The sequence below is a fragment of the Triticum aestivum genome, chromosome 3A, assembly GCF_018294505.1.
Source record: "Triticum aestivum cultivar Chinese Spring chromosome 3A, IWGSC CS RefSeq v2.1, whole genome shotgun sequence".
Classification (NCBI taxonomy): domain Eukaryota; kingdom Viridiplantae; phylum Streptophyta; class Magnoliopsida; order Poales; family Poaceae; genus Triticum; species Triticum aestivum.
Window position 1 is genome coordinate 486,795,227 of NC_057800.1, and position 13,984 is coordinate 486,809,210.

Below are 13,984 nucleotides of genomic sequence, written 5' to 3' on the forward strand. Positions count from 1 at the left end.
CGTTAGCCATAGTAGTAGAAGTAATAGTTGGCGAGGCAACTTCATGAAGACACGATGATGGAGATCATGATGATGGAGATCATGGTGTCATGCCGGTGACGATGATGATCATGGAGCCCCGAAGATGGAGATCAAAAGGAGCAAAGTGATGATGGCCATATCATGTCACTATTTGATTGCATGTGATGTTTATCATGTTTATACATCTTATTTGCTTAGAACGACGGTAGTAAATAAGATGATCCCTTACAACAATTTCAAGAAGTGTTCTCCCCTAACTGTGCACCGTTGCGACAGTTCGCTGTTTCAAAACATCACGTGATGATCGGGTGTTTTATTCAGACGTTCAAATACAACGGGTGTTGACGAGCCTAGCATGTACAGACATGGCCTCGGAACACACGCGAAACACTTAGGGTTAACTTGACGAGCCTAGCATGTACAAACATGCCCTCGGAACACAGAGACCGAAAGGTCGAGCATGAGTCGTATAGAAGATACGATCAACATGAAGATGTTCACCGATGATGACTAGTCCGTCTCACGTGATGATCGGACACGGCCTAGTTTGACTCGGATCATGTAATCACTTAGATGACTAGAGGGATGTCTATCTGAGTGGGAGTTCATAAGATGAACTTAATTATCTTGAACATAGTCAAGAGACCTTTTGCAAATTATGTCGTAGCTCGCGCTTTAGTTCTACTGTTTTAGATATGTTCCTAGAGAAAATATAGTTGAAAGTTGATAGTAGCAATTATGCGGACAGTAGAAAGCTTATGTCCTTAATGCACTGCTCAGTGTGCTGAACCCCAAACGTTGTTTGTGGATGTTTCGAACATCGAACATACACGTTTTGATAACTACGTGATAGTTCAGTTAAATGGTTTAAGTAGAGGCACCAAAGACGTTTTCGAAATGTTGCGGAACATATGAGATGTTTTGAGGGCTGAAATTGGGATTTCAGGCTCGTGCCCACGTCAAGAGGTATAAGACCTCCGATGACTTTCTTAACCTGCAAACTAAGGAGAAAAGCTCAATTGTTGAGCTTGTGCTCAGATTGTCTGAGTACAATAATCATTTGAATCAAGTGGGAGTTGATCTTCCAGATAAGACAGTGATGGTTCTCCAAAGTCATTGCCACCAAGCTGTTAGAGCTTCGTGATGAACTATAACATATCAGGGATAGATATGATGATCCTTGAGGTATTCGCGATGTTTGACACCGCGAAAGTAGAAATCAAGAAGGAGCATCAATTGTTGATGGTTGGTGAAACCACTAGTTTCAAGAAGGGCAAGGGCAAGAAGGGATACTTCATGAAACGGCAAATCAGCTGCTGCTCTAGTGAAGAAACCCAAGGTAAAACCCAAACCCGAGACTAAGTGCTTCTGTAATAAGGGGAACAACCACTAGAGCAGAATTACCCTAGATACTTGGTAGATAAGAAGGCTGGCAAGGTCGCTAGAAGTATATTGGATATACATTGTGTTAATGTGTACTTTGCTAGTACTCCTAGTAGCACCAGGGTATTAGATACCGGTTCGGTTGCTAAGTGTTAGTAACTCGAAACAAAAGGCTACGGAATAAACGGAGACTAGCTAAAGGTGAGCTGACGATATGTGTTGGAAGTTTTTCCAAGCTTGATATGATCAAGCATCGCATGCTCCCTCTACCAAAGAGATTGGTGTTAAACCTAAATAATTGTTATTTGGTGTTTGCGTTGAGCATAGACATGATTGGATTACGTCTATCGCAATATGGTTATTCATTTAAGGAGAATAATGGTTACTCTGTTTATTTGAATAATACCTTCAATGGTCTTACACCTAAAATGAATGGTTTATTAAATCTCGATCGTAGTGATACACATGTTCATGCCAAAAGATAGTAATGATAGTACCACCTACTTGTGGCACTGCCACGTAAGTCATATCGGTATAAAACGCATGAAGAAGCTCCATATTGATGGATCTTTGGACTCACTCGTTTTTGAAAAGTTTGAGACATGCGAACCATGTCTATTGGTGTATATGCATGAAGAAACTCCATGCAAATGGACCGTTTTGACTCACTTGATTTTGAATCACTTGGGACATGCAAATCATACCACACGGGCAAGATGACTGAAAAGCCTCGTTTTCAGTAAGATGGAACAAGATAGCAACTTGTTGGAAGCAACACATTTTGATGTGTGCAGTCCAATGAGTGCTGAGGCATGCAGTGAATATCATTATGTTCTTACTTCACAGATGATTCGAGTAAATGTTGAGTATATTTACTTGATGAAACACAAGTCTGAATTATTGAATGGTTCAAGTAATTTCAGAGTGAAGTAGCAGATCATTGTGACAAGAGGATAAAATGTCTATGATATGATCATAGAGATGAATATCTGAGTTACGAGTTTTGGCACACAATTAAGACATTGTGGAAATTGTTTCGCAATTAATACCGCCTGGAACACCATAGTGTGATGGTGTGTCCGAACATCATAGTTGCACCCTATTGGATATGGTGCGTACCATGATGTCTCTTATCGAATTACCACTATCGTTCATGGGTTAGGCATTAGAGACAACCACATTCACTTTAAATAGGGCACCACGTAATTCCGTTGAGACGACACCGTTTAGAGAAACCTAAGTTGTCGTTTCTTAAAAGTTTGGGGCTGCGACGCTTATATGAAAAAGTTTCAGGTTGATAAGCTCGAACCCAAAGCGGATAAAATGCATCTTCATAGGAAACCCAAAACAGTTGGGTATACCTCCTAATTCAGATCCGAAAGCAATATGGATTGTTTCTAGAATCGGGTCCTTTCTCGAGGAAAAGTTTCTCTCGAAAGAATTGAGTGGGAGGATGGTGGAGACTTGATGAGGTTATTGAACCGTCTCTTCAACTAGTGTGTGACAGGGCACAGGGAGTTGTTCCTGTGGCACCAACACCAATTGAAGTGGAAGCTTATGATATTGATCATGAAACTTCGGATCAAGTCACTCCCAAACCTCGTAGGATGACAAGGATACGTACTACTTCAGAGTGGTACAGTAATCCTGTCTTGGAAGTCATGTTGCTAGACAACAATGAACCTACGAGCTATGGAGAAGCGATGGTGGGCCCGGATTCCGATAAATGGCTCGAGGCCATGTAATCCGAGAGAGGATCCATGTATGAAAACAAAGTGTAGACTTTGGAAGAACTACTTGATGGTCGTAAGGCTGTTAGGTACATATGGATTTTCAAAAGGAAGACAGACAATGATGGTAAATGTCACCATTAAGAAAGCTCGACTTGTCGTTAAGATGTTTTCCGACAAGTTCAAGGAGTTGACTACGATGAGATTTTCTCACTCGTAGCGATGCTAAGAGTCTGTTGGAATTATATTAGCGATTACTGCATTATTTATGAAATCTTGCAGATAGGATGTCAAAACATTGTTTCCTCGACGATTTTCTTGAGGAAAGGTTGTATGTGATACAACCAGAAGGTTTTGTCAATCCCGAAAGATGCTAATAAGTATGCAAAGCTCCAGCAATCCTTCTAAGGACTGGAGTGAGCATCTCGGAGTTGGAATGTATGCTTTGATGATGATCAAAGATTTTGGGTTTGTACAAAGTTTATGAGAAACTTGTATTTCCAAAGAAGTGAGTGGGAGCACTATAGAATTTCTGATGAGTATATGTTGTTGACATATTGATGATCAGAAATGATGTAGAATTTCTAGAAAGCATATAGGGTTATTTGAAAGGTGTTTTTCAATGGAAAGCCTGGATTAAGCTACTTGAACATTGAGCATCAAGATCTATAAGGATAGATCAAAATGCTTAATAATACTTTCAAATGAGCACATACCTTGACATGATCTTGAAGGTGTTCAAGATGGACCAGTCAAAGAAGGAGTTCTTGCCTGAGTTGTAAGGTACGAAGTTAAGACTTAAAGCTCGACCATGGCAGAATAGAGAGAAAGGACGAAGGTCTTCTCCTATGCTTAAGACATAGGCTCTCCAGTATGCTATGCTGTGTACCGCACCTGAAGTGTGCCTTGCCATGAGTCAGTCAAGGGGTACAAGAGTGATCCATGAATAGATCACAGGACAGCGGTCAAAGTTATCCTTAGTAACTAGTGGACTAAGGAATTTTCTCGATTATGGAGGTGGTAAAAGAGTTCGTCGTAAAGGGTTACGTCGATGCAAGCTTGACACCTATCCGGATAGCTCTGAGTAGAGATACCAGGATATGTATAATGGAGCAACAATTTAGAATAGCTCCAAGTAGAACAGTTATTTGGAATAGCTCCAAATAGAGCGTGGTAGCTACATCTAGGAGATGACATAGAGATTTGTAAAACACACACGGATCTGAAAGGTTCAGACCCGTTGACTAAAACTTCTCTCACAAGCAACATGATCAAACATAAAACTCATTGAGTGTTAATCACATAGTGATGTGAACTAGACTACTGACTCTAGTAAACTCTTGGGTATTAGTCACATGGCGATGTGACCTGTGAGTGTTAATCACATGGCGATGTGAACTAGATTATTGACTCTAGTGCAAGTGGGAGACTGTTGGAAATATGCCCTAGAGGCAATAATAAAAGTATTATTATTATATTTCCTTGTTCATGATAATTGTCTTTTATTCATGCTATAACTGTATTATCCGGAAATCGTAATACACGTGTGAATACATAGACCACAATATGTCCCTAGTGAGCCTCTAGTTGACTAGCTCGTTGTGATCAACAGATAGTCATGGTTTCCTGGCTATGGACATTGGATGTCGTTGATAACGGGATCACATCATTAGGAGAATGATGTGATGGACAAGACCCAATCCTAAGCATATCACAAGGATCGTGTAGTTCGTTTGCTAGAGCTTTGCCAATGTCAAGTATCTCTTCCTTTGACCATGAGATCGTGTAAACTCCTGGATACCGTAGGAGTGCTTTGAGTGTATCAAACGTCACAACGTAACTGGGTGACTATAAAGGTGCACTACAGGTATCTCCGAAAGTATCTATTGTTTTATACGGATCGAGACTGGGATTTGTCACTCCGTGTAAACGGAGAGGTATCTCTGGGCCCACTCGGTAGGACATCATCATATGCGCAATGTGACCAAGGAGTTGATCACGGGATGATGTGTTACGGAACGAGTAAAGTGACTTGCCGGTAACGAGATTGAACAAGGTATTGGTATACCGACGATCGAATCTCGGGCAAGTAAAATACCGCTAGACAAAGGGAATTGTATACGGGATCGATTGAGTCCTTGACATCGTGGTTCATCCGATGAGATCATCGTGGAACATGTGGGAGCCAACATGGGTATCCAGATCCCGCTGTTGGTTATTGACCGGAGAACGTCTCGGTCATGTCTGCATGTCTCCCGAACCCGTAGGGTCTACACACTTAAGGTTCGATGACGCTAGGGCTATAAAGGAAGCTTGTATGTGGTAACCGAATGTTGTTCGGAGTCCCGGATGAGATCCCGGACGTCACGAGGAGTTCCGGAATGGTCCGGAGGTAAAGATTTATATATAGGAAGTCCTGTTTCGGCCATCGGGACAAGTTTCGGGGTCATCGGTATTGTACCGGGACCACCGGAAGGGTCCCGGGGGCCCACCGGGTGGGGCCACCTGCCCCGGGGGGCTACATGGGCTGTGGGGGGTGCGCCTTGGCCTACATGGGCCAAGGGCACCAGCCCCAAGAGGCCCATGCGCCTAGGGAACCCTAGAGGGAAGAGTCCTCAAGGGGGAAGGCACCTCCGAGGTGCCTTGGGGAGGATGGACTCCTCCCCCCCCTCTTGGCCGCCGCACCAGATGCCATCTGGAGGCTGGCCGCCGCCCCTTGGGGTGGGAAACCCTAAAGGGGGCGCAGCCCTCCCCTCCCCCTATATATATTGAGGCATGGGGCTGCCCATAACACGCGATTTGATCTCTCGTTTGTGCAGCCCTGCCCCTCTCCCTCCTCTTCTTCTCCCATGGTGCTTGGCGAAGCCCTGCGGGATTGCCACGCTCCTCCATCACCACCACGCCGTTGTGCTGCTGCTGGATGGAGTCTTCCTCAACCTCTCCCTCTCCCCTTGCTGGATCAAGGCGTGGGAGACATCGTCGGGCTGTACGTGTGTTGAACGCGGAGGTGCCGTCCGTTCGGCACTTGATCATCGGTGATTTGAATCACGACGAGTACGACTCCATCAACCCCGTTCACTTGAACGCTTCCGCTTAGCGATCTACAAGGGTATGTAGATGCACTCTCCTTTCTACTCGTTGCTGGTCTCTCCATAGATAGATCTTGGTGATACGTAGGAAATTTTTTGAATTTCTGCTACGTTCCCCAACATTGACTATGTTCAGGATAATTAAGTTCATCTTATGAACTCCCACTCAGATAGACATCCCTCTAGTCATCTAAGTGATTACATGATCCGAGTCAACTAGGCCGTGTCCGATCATCACGTGAGACGGACTAGTCAACATCGGTGAACATCTTCATGTTGATCGTATCTACCATACGACTCATGCTCGACCTTTTGGTCTCTTGTGTTCCGAGGCCATGTCTGTACATGCTAGGCTCGTCAAGTTAACCTAAGTGTTTCGCATGTGTTCCGAGGCCATGTCTGTACATGCTAGGCTCGTCAACACCCATTGTATTCGAACGTAAGAATCTATACACCCGATCATCACGTGGTGCTTCGAAACAACGAACTGTCGCAATGGTGCACAGTTAGGGGGAACACTTTCTTGAAATTATTATGAGGGATCATCTTATTTACTACTGTCGTTCTAAGTAAACAAGATGCATAAACATGATAAACATCACATGCAATAAAATAGTGACATGATATGGCCAATATCATATTGCTCCTTTTGATCTCCATCTTCAGGGCTCCATGATCATTATCGTCACCGGCATGACACCATGATCTCCATCATCATGATCTCTATCATCGTGTCTTCATGAAGCTGTCTCGTCAACTATTACTTCTACTACTACAGCTAACGGTTAGCAATAAAGTAAAGTAATTACATGACGTTTATGTTGACACGCAGGTCATAAATAAATTAAGACAACTCCTATGGCTCCTGCCGGTTGTCATACTCATCGACATGCAAGTCGTGATTCCTATTACAAGAACATGATCAATCTCATACATCACATATATCATTCATCACATCCTTTTGGCCATATCACATCACATAGCATACCCTGCAAAAACAAGTTAGACGTCCTCTAATTGTTGTTTGCATGTTTTACGTGGCTGCTATGGGTTTCTAGCAAGAACGTTTCTTACCTACGCAAAAACCACAACGTGATATGCCAATTTCTATTTACCCTTCATAAGGACCATTTTCATCGAATCCGATCCGACTAAAGTGGGAGAGACAGACACCCGCCAGCCATCTTATGCAACTAGTGCATGTTTGTTGGTGGAACCAGTCTCACGTAAGAGTACGTGTAAGGTCGGTCCGGGCCGCTTCATCCCACAATGCCACCGAATCAAGATTGGACTAGTAACGGTAAGCATATTGAACAAAATCAACGCCCACAACTACTTTGTGTTCTACTCGTGCATAGAAACTACGCAATAGACCTAGCTCATGATGCCACTAATGGGAAACGTAGCAGAAATTCAAAATTTTCCTACGTGTCACCAAGATCTATCTATGGAGAAACCAGCAACAAGGGGAAGGAGAGTGCATCTACATACCCTTGTAGATCGCTAAGCGGAAGCGTTCAAGAGAACGGGGTTGAAGGAGTCGTACTCTTCGTGATCCAAATCACCGGAGATCCTAGTGCCGAACGGACGACACCTCCGTGTTCAACACACGTACAGCCCGGTGACGTCTCCTACGCCTTGATCCATCAAGGGGAGAAGGAGAGGTTGGGGAAGACTCCATCCAGCAGCATCACGACGGTGTGGTGGTGGTGAAGGAGCGTGGCAATCCTGCAGGGCTTCGCCAAGCACCACGGGATATGAGGAGAAAGAGAGGAAGGGCTGCACCAACGAGAGAGATCGAATCGTGTGTGTTGAGAGGCCCTCCTTCCCCACTATATATAGGGAGCCCAAGGGGGGGCGTCGGCCCTAGGAGATCCAATCTCCTAGGGGGGCAGCGGCCAAGGGAGGATTCCCTCCCCCCCAAGGCACCTAGGGGGTGCCTTCCCCTTGTGGGACTCTTCCCTTCTTGAAACCCTAGGCGCATGGGCCTCTTGGGGCTGGTGCCCTTGGCCCATGTAGGCTAAGGAGCACCCCCTACAGCCCATGTGGCCCTCCGGGGCTGGTGGCCCCACTTGGTGGACCCCCGGGACCCTCCCGGTGGTCCCGGTACGTTACCGATAAAACCCGAAACTTTTCCGGTGACCAAAACATGACTTCCTATATATAAATCTTTACCTCCGGACCATTCCGGAACTCCTCGTGACGTCCGGGATCTCATCCGGGACTCCGAACAACATTCGGTAACCACATACAAACTTCCTTTATAACCCTAGCGTCATCGAACCTTAAGTGTGTAGACCCTATGGGTTCGGGAGACATGCAGACATGACCGAGACGTTCTCCGGTCAATAACCAACAGCGGGATCTGGATACCCATGTTGGTTCCCACATGTTCCACGATGATCTCATCGGATGAACCACGATGTCAAGGACTTAATCAATCCCGTATACAATTCCCTTTGTCTAGCGGCATTGTACTTGCCCGAGATTCGATCATCGGTATCCCGATACCTTGTTCAATCTCGTTACCGGCAAGTCTCTTTACTCGTTCCGTAACACATCATCCCGTGATCAACTCCTTGATCACATTGTGCACATTATGATGATGTCCTACCGAGTGGGCCCAGAGATACCTCTCCGCCACACGGAGTGACAAATCCCAGTCTCGATTCGTACCAACCCAACAGACACTTTCGGAGATACCCGTAGTGTACCTTTATAGCCACCCAGTTACGTTGTGACGTTTGGCACACCCAAAGCACTCCTACGGTATCCGGGAGTTGCACAATCTCATGGTCTAAGGAAATGATACTTGACATTAGAAAAGCTTTAGCATACGAACTACACAACCTAGTGCTATGCTTAGGATTGGGTCTTGTCCATCACATCATTCTCCTAATGATGTGATCCCGTTATCAACGACATCCAATGTCCATGGTCAGGAAACCGTAACCATCTATTGATCAACGAGCTAGTTAACTAGAGGCTTACTAGGGACATGGTGTTGTCTATGTATCCACACATGTATCTGAGTTTCCTATCAATACAATTCTAGCATAGATAATAAACGATTATCATGAACAAGGAAATATAATAATAATCAATTTATTATTGCCTCTAGGGCATATTTCCAACAATGCCTGACTCTCACAATGACCTCAAATGTTCTCGAGTGATTTACTCTTTTTGCAAGGCTTGTTACCGGTGGCTCTCCACCTTGCAATTATGCTATCAATTGCCATGAGTACAACATTGGATAGTACCTTCTCGGTGGTATCTATCCTTCATGGGGCATATTTATGAAGACAATCCAACATCCTTGACACAACAAGAGATCTCATTTTGCAGTGTGCCGAGAATCTGCTAGAAAGAATGTTGAGATAGCTTTTGGTGTGCTTCAAAAATGCTTTGTGATTATCCATGCACCAGCTAAGTATTGGAAGCCTCGGACCTTGGCAGATCATGACAACATGTGTTATCTTGCACGACATGATCAGTGAGGATGAGAGAGGACCCAAAGGACTTGCAATTTCACTACAATGGTGTCATGGTGGTGCTGGAACGTCACCCAAACATGATCCAAGCATTCCTCCAAGCACAATAAAGGATCGACAACCAAGAAACTAATAACCAACTTCAATAAGATCTTGTTGGGCATCGCTGGCAACTTCATAATACTTGATCCTTATGCTTTTATCATATTTATAGTCAATTGGATTGTATGTCATGTTTGAGATGGAATGATTAAATTTGATATGTATTTGAATTGTGTGTACTTCAATTCTCAAGTTTGGAATTAATATCTTACAAAAATATATGTTTAAAGGATTTTTGTATGCAAATATTTCCATGAGTTGACAAAAAATCATTTTGGGAAATAAGTTTTGGGTATCGTTAGATAAAAAGGTTTAATTTTCGATAATATTACCCCGGCGAACGTCAACTGGGAGAGGGGGGGGGGGCAAGCGAACGTCATTTGATGACAGTTTAGTTGTGAGCAAAGATCAAACGACGACAATTTTTAAATGAAAGCTGCCTTCTTGAGAAGAAAATGGCACCCCTCGCCATTTCCTGCCACGAAGTCGTTCACATATGCCACCCTCCCCGGCGAACATCAGCTGGGAGGGGGGGGGGGGTCGCAAGCGAACGTCATTTGATGACAGTTTAGTTGTGAGGAAAGATCAAACGACGATAATTTTTAAACGAAAACTGGCTTCTCGGGAAGAAAATGCCACGCCTCGCCACTTCCTGCCACGAAGTCGTTCGCATATGCCACCCCCCCCGGCGAACGTCAGCCAGATAAGAGGGTCCTTAACTAAATAGAAAATTAAAGAACGGAGGATAAAAGGAATTATGAGGAATCGACTGCGATGCTCTAATAAGCTTAAGTCCGTAACTTTTGCGTAGCATTGCTATCAAGTAAGATAGATCTCTGTTGTAGACGTGACACGAGAACCTGGATCCCTGCTGGATGCTGTGTGAACTGTGAACATGGTGCCTGCTGACTGCCGTAGAAAGAAGAGGACAGTGACGCTGCCGTTTGACTCCAACAACATCGATATTTCACGTCTCTCACAAAAATTAAAAAAAAACTGTATTTCACAAGGGATCATAAAACAGCAACATGCGGATTATCACAAATAAGCGAGCAAACCAAACCCCAAATGTACGTACTAGAAGCAGCACAAAGCCGGCGTGCGTGCGTGCGTTCGTAGTACGTACGTACGTGCACGGAACACGCCCAAAACACACGGGCGGCCGTGCGACGCGATCGTATCACCCGTTGTACACGTGGAGCACGTAGTACGTGCACCGTTGAGACTTCACACGTCTGCCGGCGACCCGTCGACGGGGACGGTGTGCCTTGACTGGCTGCCCGACGCCGCCCTCCGCCCGCCCTCACGCACGCTGTTCTCCGCGAAACGCTCGGTCGCGGCGCTGTACCCCTTGGCCCGCTCCTCCTCGGTCCACTCCTGGCTGTAGTACTCCTCCGCCGTCGCCCCCTTCCGCGGCCCGGCGAACATGCCGCCCCACTGCGGGAAGTAGATGAGCGTGATGGGCAGCGTGCACGCCAGGATCATCAGCCCCATGTACATGATCCCCGTCTCCGTCTTGTACTTGGTGCCGCGGAAGAAGATGACCTGCGTCAGCACGGCCCCCACGTTGCCGCCCCCGCCGGTCATCCCGGAGATGAGCCCCAGCGACCGCCGCGACACGAACGGCACGATGCCGAACGTGAGCCCGCACGCGGCCTGCACGAAGAAGGAGAAGAGTATCATGACGGCCACCGACGCGCCGAACGAGTAGTCGACGACGCCGAGCACCACGCAGAGGACGCCGCCGATGGTCTGCACGACCCACAGCCCCCACAGCCTGCCGCGCATGCCGAACCGGTCGGACAGCCAGTCGGACATGAGCCCGCCGCCGGGGCGGGAGATGATGTTGGCCATCCCGAAGCTGGCGGCGATGAGCCCGGCCGTGTGGAGGTTCACGTCGAAGCGGTCGTAGAAGTACTGCGCCACGATGTTGTCGACGGCGAGCTCGACGCCGAAGCAGTAGCCGTAGGTGAGCGCCAGGATCCAGGCGCGGTAGTTGGTGACCGCGTGGCGCAGCACGTTGCCGAAGCTGTCCTTGTGCATCTCCCCGCTCTTGTGCAGCTTACGGTAGTTGCCGTCCGGCATGTCCTGCCCGAACGCCAGCACGGCGATGGCCGAGAACGTCTGCATGATGCCCGGGATGAAGAAGGCGATGCGCCACGCGACGAAGTCCGTGCTGCCGATCTTGCGGACGATCTCGTACACGAGCGGCATGATGAACTGCACGGCGCCCCCGCCGAGGTTGCCCCAGCCTCCCGCGACGCCGTTGGCCAGCCCCACCTTGGGCGACGAGAACATGGAGCTCATCCAGAACTGCGTGGACACGAAGGAGGCGAGCGAGAAGCCCGTGAAGAAGCGCACGAGCAGGAAGGACGACGCGGAGTCGATGATGGCCGAGCAGTACACCGCGGGGGTGGTGAGCAGTATGATGGCCGCGGACGCCAGGCGGGGCCCGACCAGGTCGCAGGCCGTGCCCATGGCGAGACGCGCGAACACGGCGCCGGACACGGACGCGATCCCGGCGTTGCCGATGTCCTTGCCCGTGAGGCCAAGGTTGTCCCGGATGAGCGGCAGGAGCGGCGGCGCCGCGAAGGTGGAGACGAAGCAGCAGAAGAAGGAGAACCACGAGAGGTGGAAGGCGCTCATGTGCGGCCTCGCGAACGAGAAGAGCCAGAACTCGGTGGCCTTGTTGTCCGAGTCCACCGGCATCCTGAACTTGCCCTTGGGCGCCGCCTGCACCCCCATCGCCGCCGGCTTCGACTCCCCCTCCATCTCACCAGCTAGCTAGCTACCTTGCTGCTGCTGCTACACCTGTGTAGTGTTAGCAACTTGGTGTGTAATGCAGATGCAGTACAGTCTCAGCGGCGCGGCGAGTATATATAGAGCAGCCGGAGCCGGAGCGGCGCTCGATCGGTGCGCGCGGCGTAGCGCAACGGTTGGGGACGGCGAGAGGGCAACGGGGGATGAATAAAGATTGCGGTGGTGATCGAACGGGGTCAGTGGAAGGCCGGCACCGCTGTGGATGGAGCGCTCCCTCGCGTCGCGGTTCTCCGAGGAAGATACGCGGGGTTTTGTTCGCGAGCTGGTAATCTGCTAGTAGTTTTTCTTCTTTTCTTTTTGAAACGGCGTACGTAATCTGGTAGTAGTAGTATTGCTGTCGCTGTAAGGGTAGAGGAGATCGTGTGAACTCTGACTTTGGAGGCCAAAGTCGATGAGTTCCTCGGGTAGTGGAACTGCCTCAGCTCCCCCCTCCCCTGCTCCGCATCTGTGAAATACTGTAGTATCATTGGCGAATGGCGATGAATGCTTTCGGGATTTCGGCGTGCTCCCGGACAACGCGGCAGCTACTAACTCCGTACGGGAGTGCCGCCGCACGGGAAGCATGTACTGCTAGTTTGCTTTTGTTTCCTACCAGGACTGGCTAGCATACGCCATCCTCTGTCATGTTTTTTTCAAGATCATAGCCTGTTCTGCTATTTCAAGATTATTATGCTCTGATCTCCACCCGCAAAAAAAAAAAAAAGAAGCTCTGATCTGGGCTTTTCTCCATTAGATGCGACTTGCAAGTTGCACCATCGTGCCGTAATTCTCCTTGAGTTTGTTAACCTTGGAGAATGAAAGAAACGCCACGGCTGTAATATAAGCCTGGAACCAAAATGTAAACTTCCGACTACTACTTGTTCCCTTGTTTTCTGATTGTCAAACAGTGGTTCTGCCGCTAGCCGCCGTTTTGCTACAAACAACTCGCGTCAGCGGATGAACAAATCAAGATATTAACCAAATCAACAATGCATTTGAAAAGATCATCAGTGACCTACCACAGCTAAGCTCACAGAAAAAACCATGGTGCGGCATCAAGGACCTATCACAACTAAGATTACAGCCAAACGACACCGGCATATTTATCGTTTCCAAAGACAGGCAAACAAAACGCTCCTATAGGAGTATTCGGCAGGACTATCGTTTCAGGGAAATAATATTCCTCCGACTGATTGGAGATCCTCCATTACTGGGTTGGGAACTGCGCCTATAGTTGCACCAACGGACAAACAGCTAGGAAACATTCAGGCCTCCTTTGGTTTGTAGGAATTTTGTAGGAACTCTATAGGATAGGATTTGCAAAGGAAAAATTCCTTTGAAGCCCTTTGGTTTGTAGGAATGGATT

The 13,984-nt window shown here is 47.5% G+C and overlaps 1 protein-coding gene across 1 annotated transcript; it reads right to left on the reverse strand.

Annotated features, from left to right (window-relative positions):
• Positions 1-10,837: 10,837 nt before the first annotated feature.
• On the reverse strand, positions 10,838-13,055 carry LOC123058465 (high-affinity nitrate transporter 2.3). The gene has a single exon (XM_044481184.1). The coding sequence runs from the start codon at positions 12,589-12,591 to the stop codon at positions 11,047-11,049; it is 1,545 nt and encodes a 514-aa protein (XP_044337119.1). The 5' UTR covers positions 12,592-13,055; the 3' UTR covers positions 10,838-11,046.
• Between the last annotated feature and the right edge of the window lie 929 nt (positions 13,056-13,984).

Coding starts and splice junctions, on each gene's coding strand:
- LOC123058465 (XM_044481184.1), bottom strand. CDS start 12,591: ATGGAGGGGGAGTCGAAGCCGGCGGCGATGGGGGTGCAGGCGGCGCCC.